This window comes from Girardinichthys multiradiatus, chromosome Y (assembly GCF_021462225.1).
Source record: "Girardinichthys multiradiatus isolate DD_20200921_A chromosome Y, DD_fGirMul_XY1, whole genome shotgun sequence".
NCBI classification, from domain to species: Eukaryota; Metazoa; Chordata; class Actinopteri; order Cyprinodontiformes; family Goodeidae; genus Girardinichthys; species Girardinichthys multiradiatus.
In genome coordinates this window covers 13631936-13650304 of record NC_061818.1, presented here as the reverse complement: position 1 = coordinate 13650304, position 18369 = coordinate 13631936, and the positions used below count along the sequence as shown (strand labels likewise).

Below are 18369 nucleotides of genomic sequence, written 5' to 3'. Positions count from 1 at the left end.
GGCTGAGCTTCTACTGTGACTAACTGTATGTGCTCTCTTTCATACTCTAGACTTGAAAACTGATTCAGAGTTCATCTGCTTAGCTGTCTTTCTCTCTAAGATGAAGCCACTAAAGGAGCTACAACCATTAATGTTTTACTTTTCTTTCCCATAGAAAGTACTCCTGGATCAGTGCTTCTGGGTTATTTTTCTGTCTCTGCTCTGTTCTCTCTGGCCACTCACACTGAGCCTGGTTCTGCTGGAGGTTTCTTCCTGTTAAAAGGGAGTTTTTCCTCTCCACTGTCGCTACATGCATGCTCAGTATGAGGGATTGCAGCAAAGTCAACGCCAGTGACTGTCCACTGTCTCTACAAGCTCATCCAGGAGGAGTGAATGCTGCAAGTCTCTGACTGCATGCAATCTGCTGGGTTTCCTTAGATAGAAAACCTTTTAACCAATTTGAATAAATAACTGAATCCGATTGTACTGTTTGATAGTTAGGATTAATTAGAATGTATGTACCTGACTTGAAATCTGTACGATTCAATTGAAATGATTTTGTCAAGTGCCTTGAGACAATATGTGTTTTCAATTGGCGCTGTAAAAAAAACTGAATTGAACTGAAATGAAAACAAACAGTTGTAGACCATTTCCTCTGTTTGTATGTTAGCAAAAAAAGCTCAACAAAAATTGTTCCAGACCTATAGGAAATCCGATTTGGACCTTTGAACATCAAGTATGAGAACTGCTGGTGTAGACAATCCTATTCAAACATTCCTGCATTTACTATTCAAGAGCTAAATGAAAATATAAAATATTATGTACAAAATAATATTGGTGACTGTGTAAATCATACCTGGGTACCCTAGGGTCATGCCATGTGCTGACACCTGTCTGAGTGTGGAGGAAGTAAACTTGACCTTGCTGCGTTGTCCTTTGCTCTGTGAGAAGACATTAAAACAATGAAAGAGGTTCATCAAGTTGCCTCAACAATGAATTAAAACAGCTTTCAAAATGCAAGAGTTTAGTTCATATTCCACTTACAGACAGATTGGGCACAATATGTCTACGTAAGAGAGTGATCTGACAGATGGAGATAAAAGAACGGCTTGAGTCAGCCGTGAGATCCCAACAGGCAGTCAGAAAGAGTGAGCTGAGAGAGGAGGTGAGAGACAGTGCGAGGAACGTTGGAGAGGAAAGGAGACGAGACCGGGGGGGGTGGTAGTCTAAGCTTTCAGATGGTGAGCTCATTCATCACAGCCTGACAGATATTTCCATTGAGCCTCCTGCCAGGAAGGCATCCTCTGCCATCTCTAGAGATTGTCTTCCCTGCTTCTACACGTGCCCAGGTGACCTTCCACAGCCACACTTGACTCACAAGAGCGCTGCATGTTCAACACGCAGGGTGACATCTCTAGGTCATGTAGGAGCTAATGCAAGGCTTTATGGGAACTCCAGGTATCAGGGTTACACATTACATTGCTCATTTATTAAGCCAATGAAATGCTTCCTCTCAGACATGCCAGGACTATTACACAGAGAGCCAAGCCATGCCAAGGATAGCTGGCATCAAGCCGTGAAACCACAGGGTACAGGAAATACCCTCAGGGTCCAGTTACACTTCCCTGTTTTTGTTTCCACAGTGCAAAGAAATGATTGCTGTACAACATTAAGGCTGAATCATTATGATTTATTCTGGCTTGTGTTTAAAAAAGGGAAATGAATGAATCCTAATTCTTTAATTCCACATTCAGAACACCCAGCGAACGAATGAGAGTGATCTTTCAAATGGTGGCTATGTGACCATATAAAATGGGCCAGGCTGTGTATTCTCATGACCCCATCATGATAATTAATTGTCAAATAAATAAAGAAGACAGCATATCTGGTAGAAGAGACACTGATAAAGAGTCAGCATGATAAGGAAACAAGCACGGAGACCTAGGGAGCCGCCTAATCTGAAAGAGTAAAGGCAAAGCTGAGTTACACTTCCTTCTCTTTGGATCCAAAGCCCCACAGACAACTTTCCTGGACCTCAAGGAGAGACTGCAGCTTGTCTGTGTGCCATCCTTTACATGAATGCTTCTGATTGTTTTACTGTGGGCTTGAATAAGGAAGGAGGTGTGGGTGGTGAGCTGTTGCCAAGCTTAGAACAGCAACATCAGTTTAATTAAATTGTCTAAAACAGAGCCAGTACGCAGGCCATTGATTAGCTGGGTCACTCTGGTCACTGTGGACAGGCAGGTTGGCCGAGGCAGAGGCATTTAACACGCAAAGACAAAAACCTCTGAGGACATGACAGTGATTTTCATCTATTTCCAATTTCTTGTTTTTTATTAAAACCCTCGAACGGGTGCAGGATTGTTGGGAAACTTTAAAAATGCTTATTTTGATAACAACTCAAACAACACTCAGGGTTGGCAGATCTAATATTTTGTTCAACTCATGTGTTCAATTTCAGTCAAGATTTTCCAGTTGTTCCAGAAGATGAAATGTTCATTAACTTTCACTATGTGAACAATGCGAACTAAATATGGGACAAACCTGGAGGAGGACCTGCTAGAGGCTGTAAAAGACTTTAGGTTGGGGTGAAGGTTCAACCATAAAAATACAAACAGATTCACAATGGACTGGTTTAGGTCAAATGTTTTATAACAAGTGCCAGCTGACCAAATTCTAGCATACTGTCAGGTCATTACTGTACTATAACTGGAGTTGGACACAAAAAACCTTATTCATGGGTACTGAATGTGTAGACTGAAGCTTCTCATTGAACATGAAGGCCAGGATGACTGCCATGCTGTTTTGTCTGCACTTCCTGCAGCTTGTATCCCAGTAAATATTTCCCAAACATGAACACATGTACAGCATCTACTGACAAAGATGTTATTTTGGCCTGTATCACTAACAGCAGTTAAAAATGGGCAAATTCTACTTTTTTTTTAACGTTTAGCTAGAACTTGGTCAAGTATTAACAGTTGATGGTAACAAAGCATTATTAGCCACTGAATATTTCTGTCAGTTCATTTTGATCTCTGGTTCACTTCCGTTTTGAGTATCATTTGTTTGAAACACCCATGAATGTTGCCGAATGACTCGTCTTTTCGCTATTTTGGTTTATTAGCTCTACATTACAGCTAACCCGCTGAACTTTCACCTTATAAATAGTTGGTCCTAAAATGTCACTAAAAGCAGTCAAGTACCACCAGTACAAGTACCATATGATTATATTCATGTGTTAAAATGGCCTATTCAAAGTCCAGACCTAAATACTTCTGAAGATCTTTGCCAAGACTTGGAAACTGATGTTCGGACTCTCTCTCTACAATCTGAGAGAGCTTGTGCTACTTTGCAGAAAAAAAAGAATGGGCAACAAATGGCTCTAGATGTAGCAAGCTGGTAGAGACATATCCCAGAAGATCTGCAGCTGTAATTGCAGAAAAAAATGTTGTTCTACAAAATATTGAACAACCACAAACGGAGACTACACTTTTCAGATTTTTATTTGTCAAAAAAACCTAAAAGGCATATATAATTTTCCTTTCACTACAGTATTATGTTATTTTATGTTGGTCTAGCACATAAAATTTAGATAAAATACATTGATATTTGTGGGAAAATGTGAAAAATTTCAAGAGGTATAAATACATTTGCAAGGCACCGTAACTAAACTTTAGATTTGAACTGTGTATGCAATATCTCTATTAAATAAAGTGTGTGTATTCACTGTAGGGCTGCCGTCCCACTAACCGTATCCCTCAGGAAGGTCTGGGTGCATGTGCAGGTGGGTTCTGCTCATATAGTTGCGGTGCCGCTGCGATCGCACCCGCCTCTCCTGGGCCCGCTGGTCACTGGCAGGTAATGCTGTGGTGGGCGTGGCGCCATTTGTGCTAACAGGGGTGTTCTCATCTACAATGCAGCTGAGTGGCCGTCCAGGGCTGGAATACTCTGATGCAGGCCTGAGGGTCGGTGTAAAACGGTCCAACAACCAATGGGAAGAAGGAGATAAGAGTTTAGAGGGGGGATGAAGATGGCCATAGTACCTCTATAAAAAAGTGAGAGAACAGTTAGGATTAAGGAAGATCAACCCAATGAGGAAAACTGCAATGGTAAAATTCTAAGGAAAACTTTCCTCAGGGCAAGATCCACAAGAAGTGTGAAATAAAAACAGCTGACTATGTCCACTCTCATTAAGTCCAAGGTTTCTTTGGCTTGTCCACATCATTAAACCTGGAGCAATTTGTCACACTTTTTTCCACCACATTTTCTGAAACCCACTTCAGTTCTCACCAGGGTCTTTTCAATTTGGGATCACGGAGGTCAGACATGAAGTCTTCCATGGACCTCCTGGTGTTTGATGAAAGAGGTCTTGGTTTAAGTTTCTGGGGCCTGCTAAGTGTACTCACCTGGTTGGCCTCTCCCACTGTGTGGTGCGTGTGATGTGGTTCAAGTACTGGATTCGTCCAGATGCAGTCCTTCTCTCCTCCCAGCTGGCAGGAGAAACATACACAGACGCAGCAGTGAGCCGACACTGAAGCAAGACTCGCGGATCTTTTTCACCACACGCCAACCCCGCGTTCTTACATCAGTTCTGCATTAATATCTCTTCGCTTGTACTTGCAGCGAACGTGTGTTGTGTATGATTTGCAACACCCAGAAAGAAACTGAAGAGATTTGCCTCTTACTCACCCATCTGGAAGATCATTGTCAAACAGCCGACTGCAGTCCACCACGGGACCTCCTGACCCTATGCGGTCCCTCGACTGAAGGCTCACTTTAAGAACACATGGGAGACAGATACAAATACTAGTGTTACTAGACAGCAGATCCCAGCCAGGGCAATGATATGTTATCAAAAACAAAGTGGAGCTATATAGTTTTTCTTTTAAGAACAAGGAAAAGGGGTTAGATCTTATCAAAAGCTTGGTGAACATCTGGTCAAATAGGACTGCATTTTATACACAATATTTCTATAGTTATTCTTTTACAGGGAGAATTAGATTTTTTTATCAACTATGTTATACACATTTAGTTACCCTTTATAGTAACTCTCATTGTATTTACTCAAAAGACCCGGTAAGGACAGAGTTACTTTCAATGAGTAGAGAAATACATAAAGCTGCGCTTCTGGTTCCTACTGTAAACATAAAAGCCGGCAACATTTATAGACACCCGTGGAAAAATGTCAAGACAGTATTAAAATAACCTTTATTGCAGCAGCGTAATTTTGCATAAAAACTTGAGAAAAAAAAATCAGAACTTTAACCTAAGTATATTTATTCAATGAAGAACAACAAAATGCAGCGTAAAGAAATACCTGTTAAAAATGATAAATGGACTGAACTTATATAGCGTTTTCCCATTCATATTGACCGCTGAAAGTGCTTTCCACTACAGCTACATTCACCCAGTTGCAGGCTCCAAGAAGACTACTCTTCCCACTGAGCCACAGTAGCCTTTTTGTTTTGTTTTGTTTGCTTTTTTTTTATTATAAACTAACCTGCACCAAACCTATTGGTACATGTAATAATTTTGTTTTAAATAAAAACATGAACATTATTTTTTATAATTTTCCCTTTTTTAAAGTTAATCTGAGTTTCTATTAAATACTCTTCCTATTTCCCTGAGGTTTAAATTCTGCGTGACACCAAGGGCCATTTCTCTCTTCAATATGAAGACAAGTGAACATACCTATTCAAGTAATGAAGATGTATGTAAGGCTTCATCGGTCTAAAAGAATGGATGTGGCTTTAATCACATGAGAGTAAGATTGAGCTTTTTGGCAACAAACACCAGGTGGAGTTTGGCAGGAAATAAAGGACGAATGTGTGATAAGTGGAAAGACGTCTCGGTTAGCTAGGGTGGAGGATGTGTTATGCTGTGGGCCTGTTTCACTTCCAAACACACAGGTAGCCTTCTCATAGAGCATGGTTCATGAACTCTTTGGAAATACTAGTAGATTTAAAAAAGATATTTAAAAATCTACTGGTATCAGATTTGACATTTTTCTTTTGTCTGATTTAATTTAATCTTTAATTAAACGGGTATGTTATTAAGAACAGATTCTTATTTACTATAACTTAAAAAGATTTGGTTGCCTCTATGAAACTGGCTTCATTATTTTGGAAAAATATTCGATCCAAAACCTTTGGCCAAATCAACACAGAACAGCTTCCCCAAAACAAAAAATAAATCTTCATCTATGGTCACCACAGTTCCCAAACCTAACTCCTGGATCCTTCTCTCTGTATGAAATGTTACAAGAGAAAACTAAGTGATGTCAACTGACAGCAATTTAATTAAAACCACTTTTTTCTTAAGACAGATTTCTTTCCACCAACTGAATAAATATAATCAAATTAAAGGCTAGATTTTCCAAACTTTTTTAGTGTGAAATTGGAATTGCGACCAACACAAACCCCAACATATAAATATTTTAGGAGATGTGTACAGAGAATACAGATTTAATTTACAACTCAAACAGATTGTACTTACCTACAATCTGCCCCCTGACTGTGTCACTGTCGTTGGGGCTCAACTTGTTCAAGTCTAGTCTCTGGTCTGTTCAAAAGCAAAAAAGAAGAAGTGCACTGAGTGAAAAATAACACAATCAGACAGAAAGGAATGAAAACAGAGATAAAAGTGGAGAACAATTTGGAAAGGACTGGAAGAGAAGAAAGGATCCACGTGAGAGAGATACATGTAAACCAGCATGTGTTTGGACTCATTCCCCATGCTTGGATGATTCCCATGGTTGTGTATCATTTACATCACTCAGAGTCAGTTCCCCTCTCCCTCATTATCCGTCTCTCATTCCGTCTGTCTGCAAACCACAGCTTGGCTGTGCCAGAGAACAGATGGTCCGCTCTGCGGAACAGCCGCGGGCTGTAAAAATCTCACCAAGCTTCAGTTCAAATGCAGGGGTCAAACGTTTGACAAATTTCAGTACAAAGCGTGCACTATTCCATTCAGTCTTGGCATGGACACGAACTTCTGCCAAAGTCTGGAAACTCTTTGTCTGAACTTCTTAAAGTCTGTGGAATTTCAGAGCAAGGGAGACAGGCGGAGAGATCAGGCGGAAAAAAAAATAATACACACAGTGCCAAAAAATAAATAAATAAATAAAATGTCCAAGTTGCCTCCAGACATAAAAAATGTCACTATCTGTTCTCTCTTGTCTGGGTGCCATGCAGATCAGCCCAGGATGACTGTCTAGACTGAACATGGACAAAAACAGGCAATGGTCAAATCGTCACAAGGCTGGTGGAAGGTCAGCAGCCACAGAGAAAGCAGTAAATACTCACACAGTAAAAAAAAAACATTTTTAAAGAACAAACAAACATGGTGCTTTGGAAAACCATTAATTCTCCTTAAACAACCGCAAAGCTGTATTTTACTGGGACTTTATGGGATAGATTAACACAAAGTAGTGCAAAATTAGTAAGTGGAAGGAAAACAAGACATAATTTACAAGATGTTATACAAATAAAATTCTGAAAAGTGTGGTGTGCACTGGTTTTCAATAGAACCGCCTTTTGCTGCAAACAGTTTTAGAGATCTAGAGACTGAAATAGCGCAAGCTTGGTCAGACTGGATGGCAGCATCTGTAAACATCTGGCCACAGATTCTCAGTTGGATTTAGGTTTGGACTCTGACTTGTGTTCCTTCTAACACACACATCTGCTGTGTGTTTAGGGTCGTTGCCATGCTGTAAGGTGAAACTCTGCCCCCGTCTCCAACACGTTTTCTTCCTGGATTAGCCTGTATTTAGCTCCATTCATCTTCCTGTCAACCGAACAGCTTCCCTGATCCCTCTGTAGAAAAGCATCCCCACAGCATGATATTACCACTACCAGGTGTCCTAAAAAGATAATATTTTTAAGATTATGTGTGGTGTTTTTTCCGCCACACACAGGATTTAGCATCTAGGCTAAAAAGTTCAATTTTGGTCTCATCTGATCAGTGCAACCAATTAAGCCTTTAGGTACAGTTGGGTGCAGTGTTTTTTTTAGAGTCATCAGAGTAGAGGAGAAAAACAGAGAAAACCCATGTAAATCATTTCACTTCACTTTACAATGATGCATCATTTTGTGTTGGTTGAAAACATAAAACATTAAAGTTCCTTATGGTAACTGGGCAAAATGTGAAAATCTTTAAGGAGTATGAATACTTTTGTAAGGCCATTTCAATACTTCAGCAGTCATATAGACCAAAACCAGAACAATTAAGTTTGTGCATTATAAATAAATGTTATAGTCAAGCAAAGACTCTGCAATTATACACAAATGTTTCAGTCGATGCAGAGCCGTTTCCAGCGTTTGTCGAGGAACAAAACGCCAACTGGCGGTAAATGCAGGAAAAACAAGAATGACAAGGACCACAACAGAGAGAAAACTACAAATCTATGCTTACACATAAATAGCTGTACAATTATGTATGTCTATGCAAAATGACCGGTTGTCTAGATCGGCAGACGGAGATGGAGGTTAGTCACAATGGCATTTCGCTTGTGTGTGTGTGCTCATACACATTCTGCCACCTCATGGACGAGACTGAACGGGAAATCAAGGGACGAGGTCTAGGCCAGGAGAAAAAAGGGGAAATGCAAAAGCAAAACCACTCACAGCTGTTGCACAAACTTCAGGTTTCCTGTGTCAATTCAGGAAAACAGTGTCAGGAGTTTCTAGGAAAAGTTATGAGATTCTTTCCTAGTTCAGCCAACAAGACCGCAGGGCCACAGAGCAGGTACCAGTTCACCAGCAAAAAATAACCTCCAGACTGCTGTGTTGTAGCTAAATATTTCCTGAAGCCTCCATCTCATTTACCCAGCTAGCTTCTGAGACATTTTTACTGTAATTGCAGGGTGATGGTGAGCAGCTCTTCCTGTTCTGGCAGGAACAGACCCTCACACACTCCAGTTATGCCTCTGTCAGGCTTACTGAGAAGGATGGGACATTATTGCCATTTTTCTTTAATATTCTATGGTACAATTTAATTTACCACCCTTTCAATGTGAGCAGGGTCAGTGCTTGTGATTATTATATCAACTTCGCAGACAGATCAACAGGAAGTGACTTAATATTAAAAAGTACAACAGAGGTGTGTAGCGCAAATGTTTGAGGAACGCTTTTTGTGCAAGATTCAAATATCTAATGGGTGCAGTCACAAAACTGATTGCTACAGAACGTCACTGGTTGGGACAGAAAAAACTCAAAATTCAAGCTTGCAGATGATAAACATGCTCAGGTATCCGCAGAATGCCATCCATCTATCAATATCACTAATTATGCCGGAAACTGCAAAACTTAAAACCCTTTTATATGACAAGTTATTGTGTGCGTGCAAAGACAATGTTCATGTCAACAAGTGTTTCGTCCGGCAGATTGGCTTGTTTGAAACTTCAGTTGAGGCGGTACCAAAGAAACGGTATCAGGACAAGTTCTACACTTCTAAAGAGGAAACTAATGAGGCCAAGTTGAGCAACACACTGTGATAGAAAAGGTGGAACAAATGGATCTAAATGGCAGAATAACGGGAGACAGAAATGTTTAATACTTGTGTAATAAGAGCAAGTTTACAAAGCAGAAGTTTACATACACCAAGATTACACTCCCTTTATATACAACCTGGGAAGGCCCAGATGATGATGATGTCGTGCCTTTGTTAGCCTCTGATTCGACTAGATGCACATCTATGGATTTATTCTAAGGCAACACCTCACACACGCCCCGTCCTCGTTTGACATCATGAAATTTCGTTTTAAAGAAAAATCAGCCGAGATATCAGAAAACAAGAAGAAAAAAAAAACCGCGGACTTCCACAAGTCTGGTTCTGGTTCATCCTTGTGTACAACTTCCAGATGCCTGAAAATACCACATTCATCTGTCCAGACAGTTATATGCAAGTAGAAACACCACTGGAATGTGCAGCTATTATAATGTTCAGGAAGGAGGCTGGTTCTGTGTTACAGAGATGAAAACGTTTTGGTGCAAAATGTGCATGTGAACCCCAGAACAAAGGCAGAAGATCTTTTGATGGTCCTGGCTGAAGCTGATGAGAGAATGTCATCATCCACACTGGAAGACGTCCTGCACTGACCTCAGTGAGGAAGAAGCCATTACTCCAAAAGCTTCACAAAAAGCTAGATTAGAGTTTGCACACCGGGACAGAGACCCACATTGCCGGAGACATGTCCTATGCTCTGATGAAGCTAAAATCGTTACATCTGGAGGGAAGGTGGAGAACCATGGAACCCACAGAACACCATCACAATTGTGAATTAAGGGGATGGCAGCATCATGTGGAATCTCATCCAGCTTATGCCTATTTGGTATACCTTGATACTGGTGACCAGCCATGCCTGGTAATTAGTTCATGAAGTTCAGTTCATCTATGAGTCTTAAGATAATTATCATCCTGTTAGAAATTCTAAAAGTCAGAATTAAACATTTACACGTTTTTGCACCATATGTGATTCAGAGGTAAACAGAAAATACGTTCTAAATATAAATCTAATTATATTTATTTTTCTACTAGAAACCAGAGAAAAAACTAATGTTTAAATGCAGGTGCTCTGAGACTGGTTGCTACATTAAAGGGGACATTTCATGCAAAAGCCTTTAAATACATTAAGTTGTGTAATTGGAGTCTGTAGGAGTGCAGAAAAGTTGAATTTAATCTCTCCAGGTGTTTGGGTTATATTATACAGACTGTTCTGTTTTCTCTACCATCTGTTACATTTTTCCAGCTGTTACGTCACAGTATTTGCTGCAGAACAGCTAAATACGGTCATGGACCTCTAGCTTATCAGTTTCGCTTATCCGACAATTTTATTTCTTGCTGTGATTTTTTAGTCCAAGCTCAAGTATGCGTACACTGAAGGATACGTTTGGGTCGGTTGTTGGGTGTTTTAACCCACACAATTCATTACACCGTCCCCGGCATCAGAACCTCTTGAAAGAGCCTGGTTAAATTTTATTTTTCATGGAAATCTACTCACATCAGTGGAGAAATTCTCATTTCCCCCCCACTTCAAGGATGAGTTCTTCAGCAACCTTCGCCAGTATCAGGAAGGATTTGCTGAAAGACTTCATCTGATTAAGGGGTCAGTTCCTTGTGTCTATGGAAACGACGGACGCAGCAAAGCGGTCAGGTGCAAATAATGCAAAAATGACAACGAACTTTAATTTAGACATGAATTTATTATGTGTGTTGATATGACGTCCTGGCCGTTGTTTTGATAGCAGCAGCATCGTTCCTTCTGCTTGTGTTAGGGCTGTGTGCTGCTTGTAGCTCCTTGAGGACAGAACTTTACTCGTGTTTTAAATAGTATTACATTAACAGTTTTTTATTGTTTATACCGTTTTTGTGGCACTGGGTAAGCGCTCTGTGACCTCAAGGGGCAAGGGGTGTGAAGTGCCTCAATAGCATTTAAAGAGACGGCACCAAGGCGCGGCGCTGGTGGTGTAGGGGTTAAGCGCGCGACCACATAGAGGCTATAGTCCTCGAAGCGGATGACCCAGGTTCAAGTCCCGGACCCAGTGACCTTTGCCAAATGTCTCCCGCTCTCTTTGCCCCTCCTTCCTGTCTACCTACTATCAAAATAAAGGCTTCTAGTGCCGAAAAATATCTAAACAAAAAAAGAGACTGCACCAAAACCAGTTGCCGTAATAAACGAGAGCTACAATAACAAGGAATTCAGACCAAATCATCACAGTTCCACTTTATATAGAGCACAACTGAATGATTTAAGTGAGAAAAGGAAGGATTTAAAAGCAAGATATGTCCCCTTTAAAGTTTCACTGATACTTACAGCCTGTGTCTTTAAGGCGGTTGATGGCGTTAGACAGAAGGCGAACACAGCCCAGGAACCCAGCCCCTTGCTTCTTATGAATCTTTTTGTGGTTCCACACACTGATGGTGATTGAATCTGACTTCCCGATGTACCTGAGGAGAAACAGAGAAGAACAGATGTTTATTTACACATCATAAACAACATTACGACGAAGGTTAATGGTCCAACAACAATGTGTTAGCAACATCTATCATGATTTTCACTCAGGATGTCCCCTCCAGACCAACTCCAACAATGAGGGACCACAAACAAAGCTCTGGATCAAGGGCAACAGTAGACACTCTTGGGACACGGAGACAGACGAGGAAGAGGAAGGTGTTGCAACTCAGAGGGATTTTCCAGTCAGTGGGTGTAAATGTGTAAGTCTGACCCTGAGCATCTCAGTACGCGACTGAGCATGGCAAGCAAATGTTGAACGTTTGAATTATTTATAACATTCCGAGCAGCACTCCCCAGGAAAAGCAGGGCAGGACTGTAGGAAGACAGATAAAGAGCAGCAGTGTAATGCTGAAGAGCGACACGTTAACTGTACTTCATCTGCTTTTCCTATAACACGCCACTGTAGATTATTTTAACAACTCTCTAACTATATGGCCTCCTTTTAGTGGTTGTAACTGACAATATTGCCAATTACAAAAATGACCATGTCCATGCAGCGTGAAGGGCTCAGCGGTTTATCACAGAACACACAGCAAACATATGAATGAAGGTGTTCTAGATGCATCACCCTGAACAGCCAGGGCTACTATAGAAGCTTTAGATAAAATCATGCGTCAGAAGGGCCCAGCCAAAGTCAAGATCTAAATCCAACAGCTAATCAATGCCACGGGTTACAAAATGCTCTTCACTAATGCTCTCCAGCCAATTTGACTGAGCTTGAGCTACTTTGCAAGGAGGAATGTCAGTCTCTAAATGTGGAAAGCAGGTGGAGACCTACCTCAAAAGATCTGCAGCTAAAGTTGCTTCCACAAAGTACTAACATAGGAGGAAGGAGTATAAAAGCACACCACATGTTTCAGATTTTTATTTGCAAAAAACTGAAAATCGTGCATAATTCTTCTTTTGACTTTTTAATAAAATACACTTAACTTTTTGGTTGTAATGTGACAAAATGGGGAAAAGTTGCACACAGTACAATATTGAAATGTACAAATAAACACTATTGCACATAATCTATTCCAGCAATAAATGATAAAATCATGGTAATACTGCAACTAATTCCTAACAAGAAAAACCAACAATAACTAATAGACTAACATGGCCATCATCTTAGCCAGGCTACTGCTGTTGGCAAAAACAACTTTACTAGATCAACGGGTCGGTTCTCTGGGTCAGTCAAAATAAATAAACACAACCCAGCAACTCAACTAAATCCGAGCAGCCAAGATACATATTGGGAATGACAGACATATTTAGATAAAAGTCAGTTTATTTTATGTTTATGTCTGTCTACTTCTGGATTTTAGCCCTAATGTGCTCTAATGGGTTTCTCCTCATGTGTCAGGCCAGGCTGACCTAAAAAGTCAGCATCTAAACTTGTTGTTGCACATCGTCTCGTATGGGCTTCCTCCCTCTGCTTAAAACGAATCATCTTAACGATTTGCAGAGCTGCATCCCATGCAATTATCCTGCTGCTTACCATAAGGGATACGGAACAATGGGGCTGTGAGTAAGACGTCTGGACGTTTTGGGTCGTAGCCAAATGCCTGTCTGGGGTGCGATGTGAGAGAGCTGCTCTGTCAGGCAGACATGATGGGAGGGAGGTAATGTAACCAGAAACCCAGTCATTTGGATCGGCCTTCATGTTGTAAAACTCATCAGACTGGCTAAGAATTTTAACACAGTTGTAGACAATAAAAACATGCAGAGTCTAGATGATAAATTTAAGCTCGACCAAAAAGAAAGCAGCACATTTTTAGAGCAAGATGTACCATTTCAATTTAATTTAGAGATATGTTTGGTCGCAGTGACAGGAAAACAATGCAGGAACAAAAAAACCCACAACCTTAAACATGATTTAAAAATAAAAGGAATATGAAACCAACGCAATTAGTTTTCACAAGTTGGGACCAGAACCTGACACAAGTACAGTGTGGAGCGGTACTTGTAGAGCCATAATTCAATTCTATGCATTTAAATAAACAGTTAATTATGACGTTAATAGTCCATAGTGCTGCATCATAAAAACAAAAAAATAGTACATTGCACTGCAAATGTATTCATACCCCTTGAATTTTGTCACATTAGAACCACAAACTTGAATCTATTTTTTATCAGGAGCTAGATCAAGACAAAGTTAGAACACAACAGTGAACTGGAAGGAAATAAAAAAATGTGTGCAGTGTATTAGTATAAACTCCCCCTCTGTAAATACTGTGCAGAACGACGACTACAGATGAAAGATGAGATGAGTTTTGGCTAAGCATCTTAACACTCTACAAATATGGTCTTTATAGAAGAGTAAAAGTCTAATAGCTTTCCTGTCAACAGATTCACCAATCTAAGCAGTGGATCTCTGAAGCTCTGAAGCTCCTCCAGAGTTACCTCCTGGTTTTTTCTCTGATTAATGCCTTCTTAGCCTGGCCTGCGAGTTTAGTTGGACAGCCATGTCTATTATTTTGTAGTTGTTCAATCCATCCTGTTCCATGATGTTGATTGAACAGAGTTCTGTGAGACGTTCAAAGCTTGCAATACAGTTGAAAAACATGACATTATTTGGTTTCCATGATGCTGGTTGTTCACTAATGCCCTCTAAGAAACCTCGGAGATCTTCACACGACACCTGTATCTACACTGAGATAAACAAGGCTGCTACACATTTTTCATGTAAACATTCCAGACTTTCCTAGATCCCAGTTCCCACATTAAATACTGAGGTTTACTATAATTTTAAATATGTAATCTGCAAAAACAATAAACTGGATGGACGGATGGAAGAACACAAAGAAGGAAGGATGGAAGGACACCTTTTAAACAATCGTGGAAGGCAATAAATGGAGGAAAAAAGAGAAATTCAAATATTTTCATTCTGTAGCACATTTTAGCTTTTGCGATACTTTTCCAGACCAGGAAAATAGTGAAATCAAATTCCAGATTGTGTAGAAACCCTGGAGAAACATGTAGTTTCTGTTAACTATTGGGGGATTACTGAAGGCAGTTGGTTGCACTGGATTTTATTTTGGGGTATCAGAATAAATGGAGCTCAAGTTCACGACACATTTTTCAGATTTTTATGTAAAATAAAGGGGAAAAACCATGAATCAATTTACTTCCAATTTACAATTTTGTACCACTTTGTGTTGCTCCACCACACAAAATCCTAATAAAATATATATAAACTTGTGGTTGTAATGGGACAAAAGCTCAAGGCTTATGAATGTTTTTGCAAGTCACTATAAATCTGGACCTTGTGGAATGAAATTTATTCCAATAGATTTCATTCCACTTCACGATTGTGTCCCACTTGTTGATTCTTCACAAAAAATTAGAATTTTATATCTTTATGTTTGAAGCCTGAAATGTGGCAAGAGGTTGACCAGTTCAAGGGGGCCGAATACTTTCGCAAGGCACTGTTTTTAGCTCTTATCCAACCTCAGGGTAACAATACATATAACTGCTATTTTAAATTTTGAAATTATGCTCGAGCATTATTTTAACACTTTCATGGTTTATAAACCAAATGGAAAAACCAAAATTAAACTGCCTCGCAAAGAAATACATATATAATAAATACATTTATTTGGCAAGACGCATTGCTTTGGCTTCATAATACTATTGCAAATTAACAGCTAGCAGTTTAACATAGAAAACAGCTCAGATGGTCACAGGGAAATGGCCGGACTAGTGGGTGTGCATAACTTTAGATTACACTGAGCACTTAACACTGGAAGTGTTTGCTAACACAGCATCTGAAGAACTCTTCATTAGCCTAATGTGATAAATTGGACACTCCCAGGAGAGCGGCGAACAGTTTAAGCTAATGAACGCTGGCCGTCCGTAGAAATGATTTCATTACAGATCAGCACAGCATCTTTGCCGTCTGCAGGCTGACAAATGGGGGTTGCTATTATGTGTACATTTAGTTAATCTCCACCATGTCATGCGGTTTGTACAGGTCCGTTTTACAAACCTGGTGCAGGGAGATTGAGTGTGAGAGAAAAGAAACCAGACAATGTCTACTATCTTTGGCATGCAGGCCACATCCTGCAACAATGCTACAAGGTCACAGTTCATGGGCCAGTTTGCTGCCTGTGGCTTGCCAGTGAAACCACAGGCCTGGACAGATACACACAAACACGCTCAAAATTTCGAGACCCTCACATAATACTATTTGGAAAAATGAGCAGCTGCGAGCAGCTTAAACGCACAAGGTTGCATTCAGATACTAAAATCTCAGGTGTTGGAAAATTGATTTTAAATAAGCGAGGCTGCAGACAGTTAGTGAGGCCGATCTTGGATAATTGAAACCTCTTTCCTTCACCGCACCACCTTAGAATCCATCAGCTAGCCACAAGAGGTAACACTGACAGCCAGTGAAACAGTGTGCATTGATGGGAAATGCATCACTGGCTCAGAAAAGTTGCTTTCACATAAATCCCAGTCAACCGTATCTGCAGACCCATGGGACGAATTAAATGCAGAGAACTTCCTCCGAGCCGTTCCCCTCTCTTGTCTGATCATCCCTAAGGTGTGTGAGCACGCACGTGACATTTTCCCCTCCTGTCTGATGCGACACGAGCTGCTCATTTAATGGCTGCGCAGAGACAGAGGATCTGGTATCCGTGGCAACCAAACAAACTGAGACACATGCTTCCTCCCCGTTGTTGGCCACGACCGACGGTTTGGATATACACCGGGCGAATGCTGGAAACTTTCACTCTCACATTTTCACTCACACACTCCCTGTCTACACTTTTTCCAGGTTGCTTTCACAGGCCAGACCATCTTTGGGAAAATGCAACCATGGCGCAACATGCACAAGACATACACGTGTTTCAGTCAATGGAGGAAAATAGTATTTGTAGACATCCCAGCCCTCTCTGCTCCAGGGGACGTTTTTAGACACAGTTGTGACGTCATTGTAAAGGATCTACATACTGGGAGACCAGATGCAAGAACTCTTTTCATCTGTTCCCATCTTTGCCTGGGACAAATTAGGATTAAATAAAGACAGACATACAAGGTGTGAGGCATAAACCAGTCGGTAGGACTTTAAGCTCTGAAAACAGACGTCAGGAGTGGCAAAAAAAATCCACTGGGACTCACAGATCATAGTGTTGGTTCCACTTGGGGTCGAGCGTATTCCTCACAGTGTCTGTTGAGTGGCACTGGCCTGAACCATCCACGACTACCTTGGCAAAAGGATCAGGGAGGCCTGAAAGGAGACAAAAGAACGTGAACACATCAACAAAAACTGCAATATTTGAAAAACCTTTTTTTTTTTAAACTATAATTTCTCTAAAAAGTACAGCTGGATTTATTTACAGTGGCATAAAAATTATTAATGTGCTTTGAACATTTTCTCACAACCACAAATGTCGACATATTTTGGCTGAAAAATAATCATAAATGCATAGTTTTTGATTTTGTTCCTCATATTATGTGTGGTTTGCTTTTATATTCTGATCCCCTGACTCAAAACCTTTATATAAACACCTATCAGTGCAATTTCAGCTGGAAGTCTTGTGACATCTTTGTGTTGGTCTTTCGCTAATAGTCTTGAGAAAACACTGAAGTTTGTGGTTACACTATGACAAAATGGGAGAAAGTTCAAGGGGTGTGAATTTCTTGCAAGCCATCGTATTATGTATCTGATCATCATTTGATCATGAAGTTAGTCTAAGGAAACACAGTTGAAACATTTTAAGTTCAACATAATGCATCAGTGCCCCCTGCTCTGCTGCTGTAGCCAGCATGGAAGCAGAGGAGAAATACGAATAATATATTAAAACAAATCCACTGTTGTTTACATTTAACATGCTACAACGTGCATAAACAGAGAAAACTGAATCTTGGGGGTTAAAGGACACTTCCCTTTTGTTGTTGTAATTAAAAACTATCCGAAACTATGAGAGGTTCTGAACATATGGTTCAGTTAAAAAAACCAAAAAACCTTCGGGGTGAATGCTCCTAAACATATAAACGTATAAAAAATGCTTTGTTTTCTGTAACACAATCTCACACTGAAAAATGTAGAAAAATACAATTTTACTCAACACCGACTTTGAGAATAAAACCTGTTTAGGTGTCAGAGTTATTGATGTCCCTGCTGATAATACTTTGTAGAAAAGACAGGAAATGGAGAACCTGAAAAACCCAGACACCTGGGTTCTATAGGATTTAGGTCTGGGGACTGGGAAGGTCTTGGGAGAAGGCTGATTTTGTGATTGTTGATATGGCCATGTGTTTTGGAACATTATTCCGTTCAAAGATTCAGTGTCAATGCAGTTTCAGTTTTTTTGCAGGAGTCCACAGGATTTTGATTTAGAAATCGGGTATTTCAGAACTCACAATGTTTTAAACTCTAACAAGGTTCC

General features: G+C 40.3%; 1 protein-coding gene across 1 annotated transcript in view; it reads right to left on the bottom strand.

The window, feature by feature from the left end:
* Positions 1-18369, bottom strand: part of LOC124864966 (E3 ubiquitin-protein ligase SMURF2-like) — a 65410-nt gene that overhangs the window by 18853 nt on the left and 28188 nt on the right. Inside the window, exons 4-10 of the mRNA XM_047359912.1 lie at positions 17099-17207; positions 11792-11925; positions 6475-6540; positions 4669-4753; positions 4386-4469; positions 3730-3938; positions 836-920 (exon numbers count right to left, since the gene is read on the bottom strand). Coding sequence (XP_047215868.1) covers positions 836-920; positions 3730-3938; positions 4386-4469; positions 4669-4753; positions 6475-6540; positions 11792-11925; positions 17099-17207 — 772 coding nt within the window. The remainder of the gene's footprint in view (positions 1-835; positions 921-3729; positions 3939-4385; positions 4470-4668; positions 4754-6474; positions 6541-11791; positions 11926-17098; positions 17208-18369) is intronic.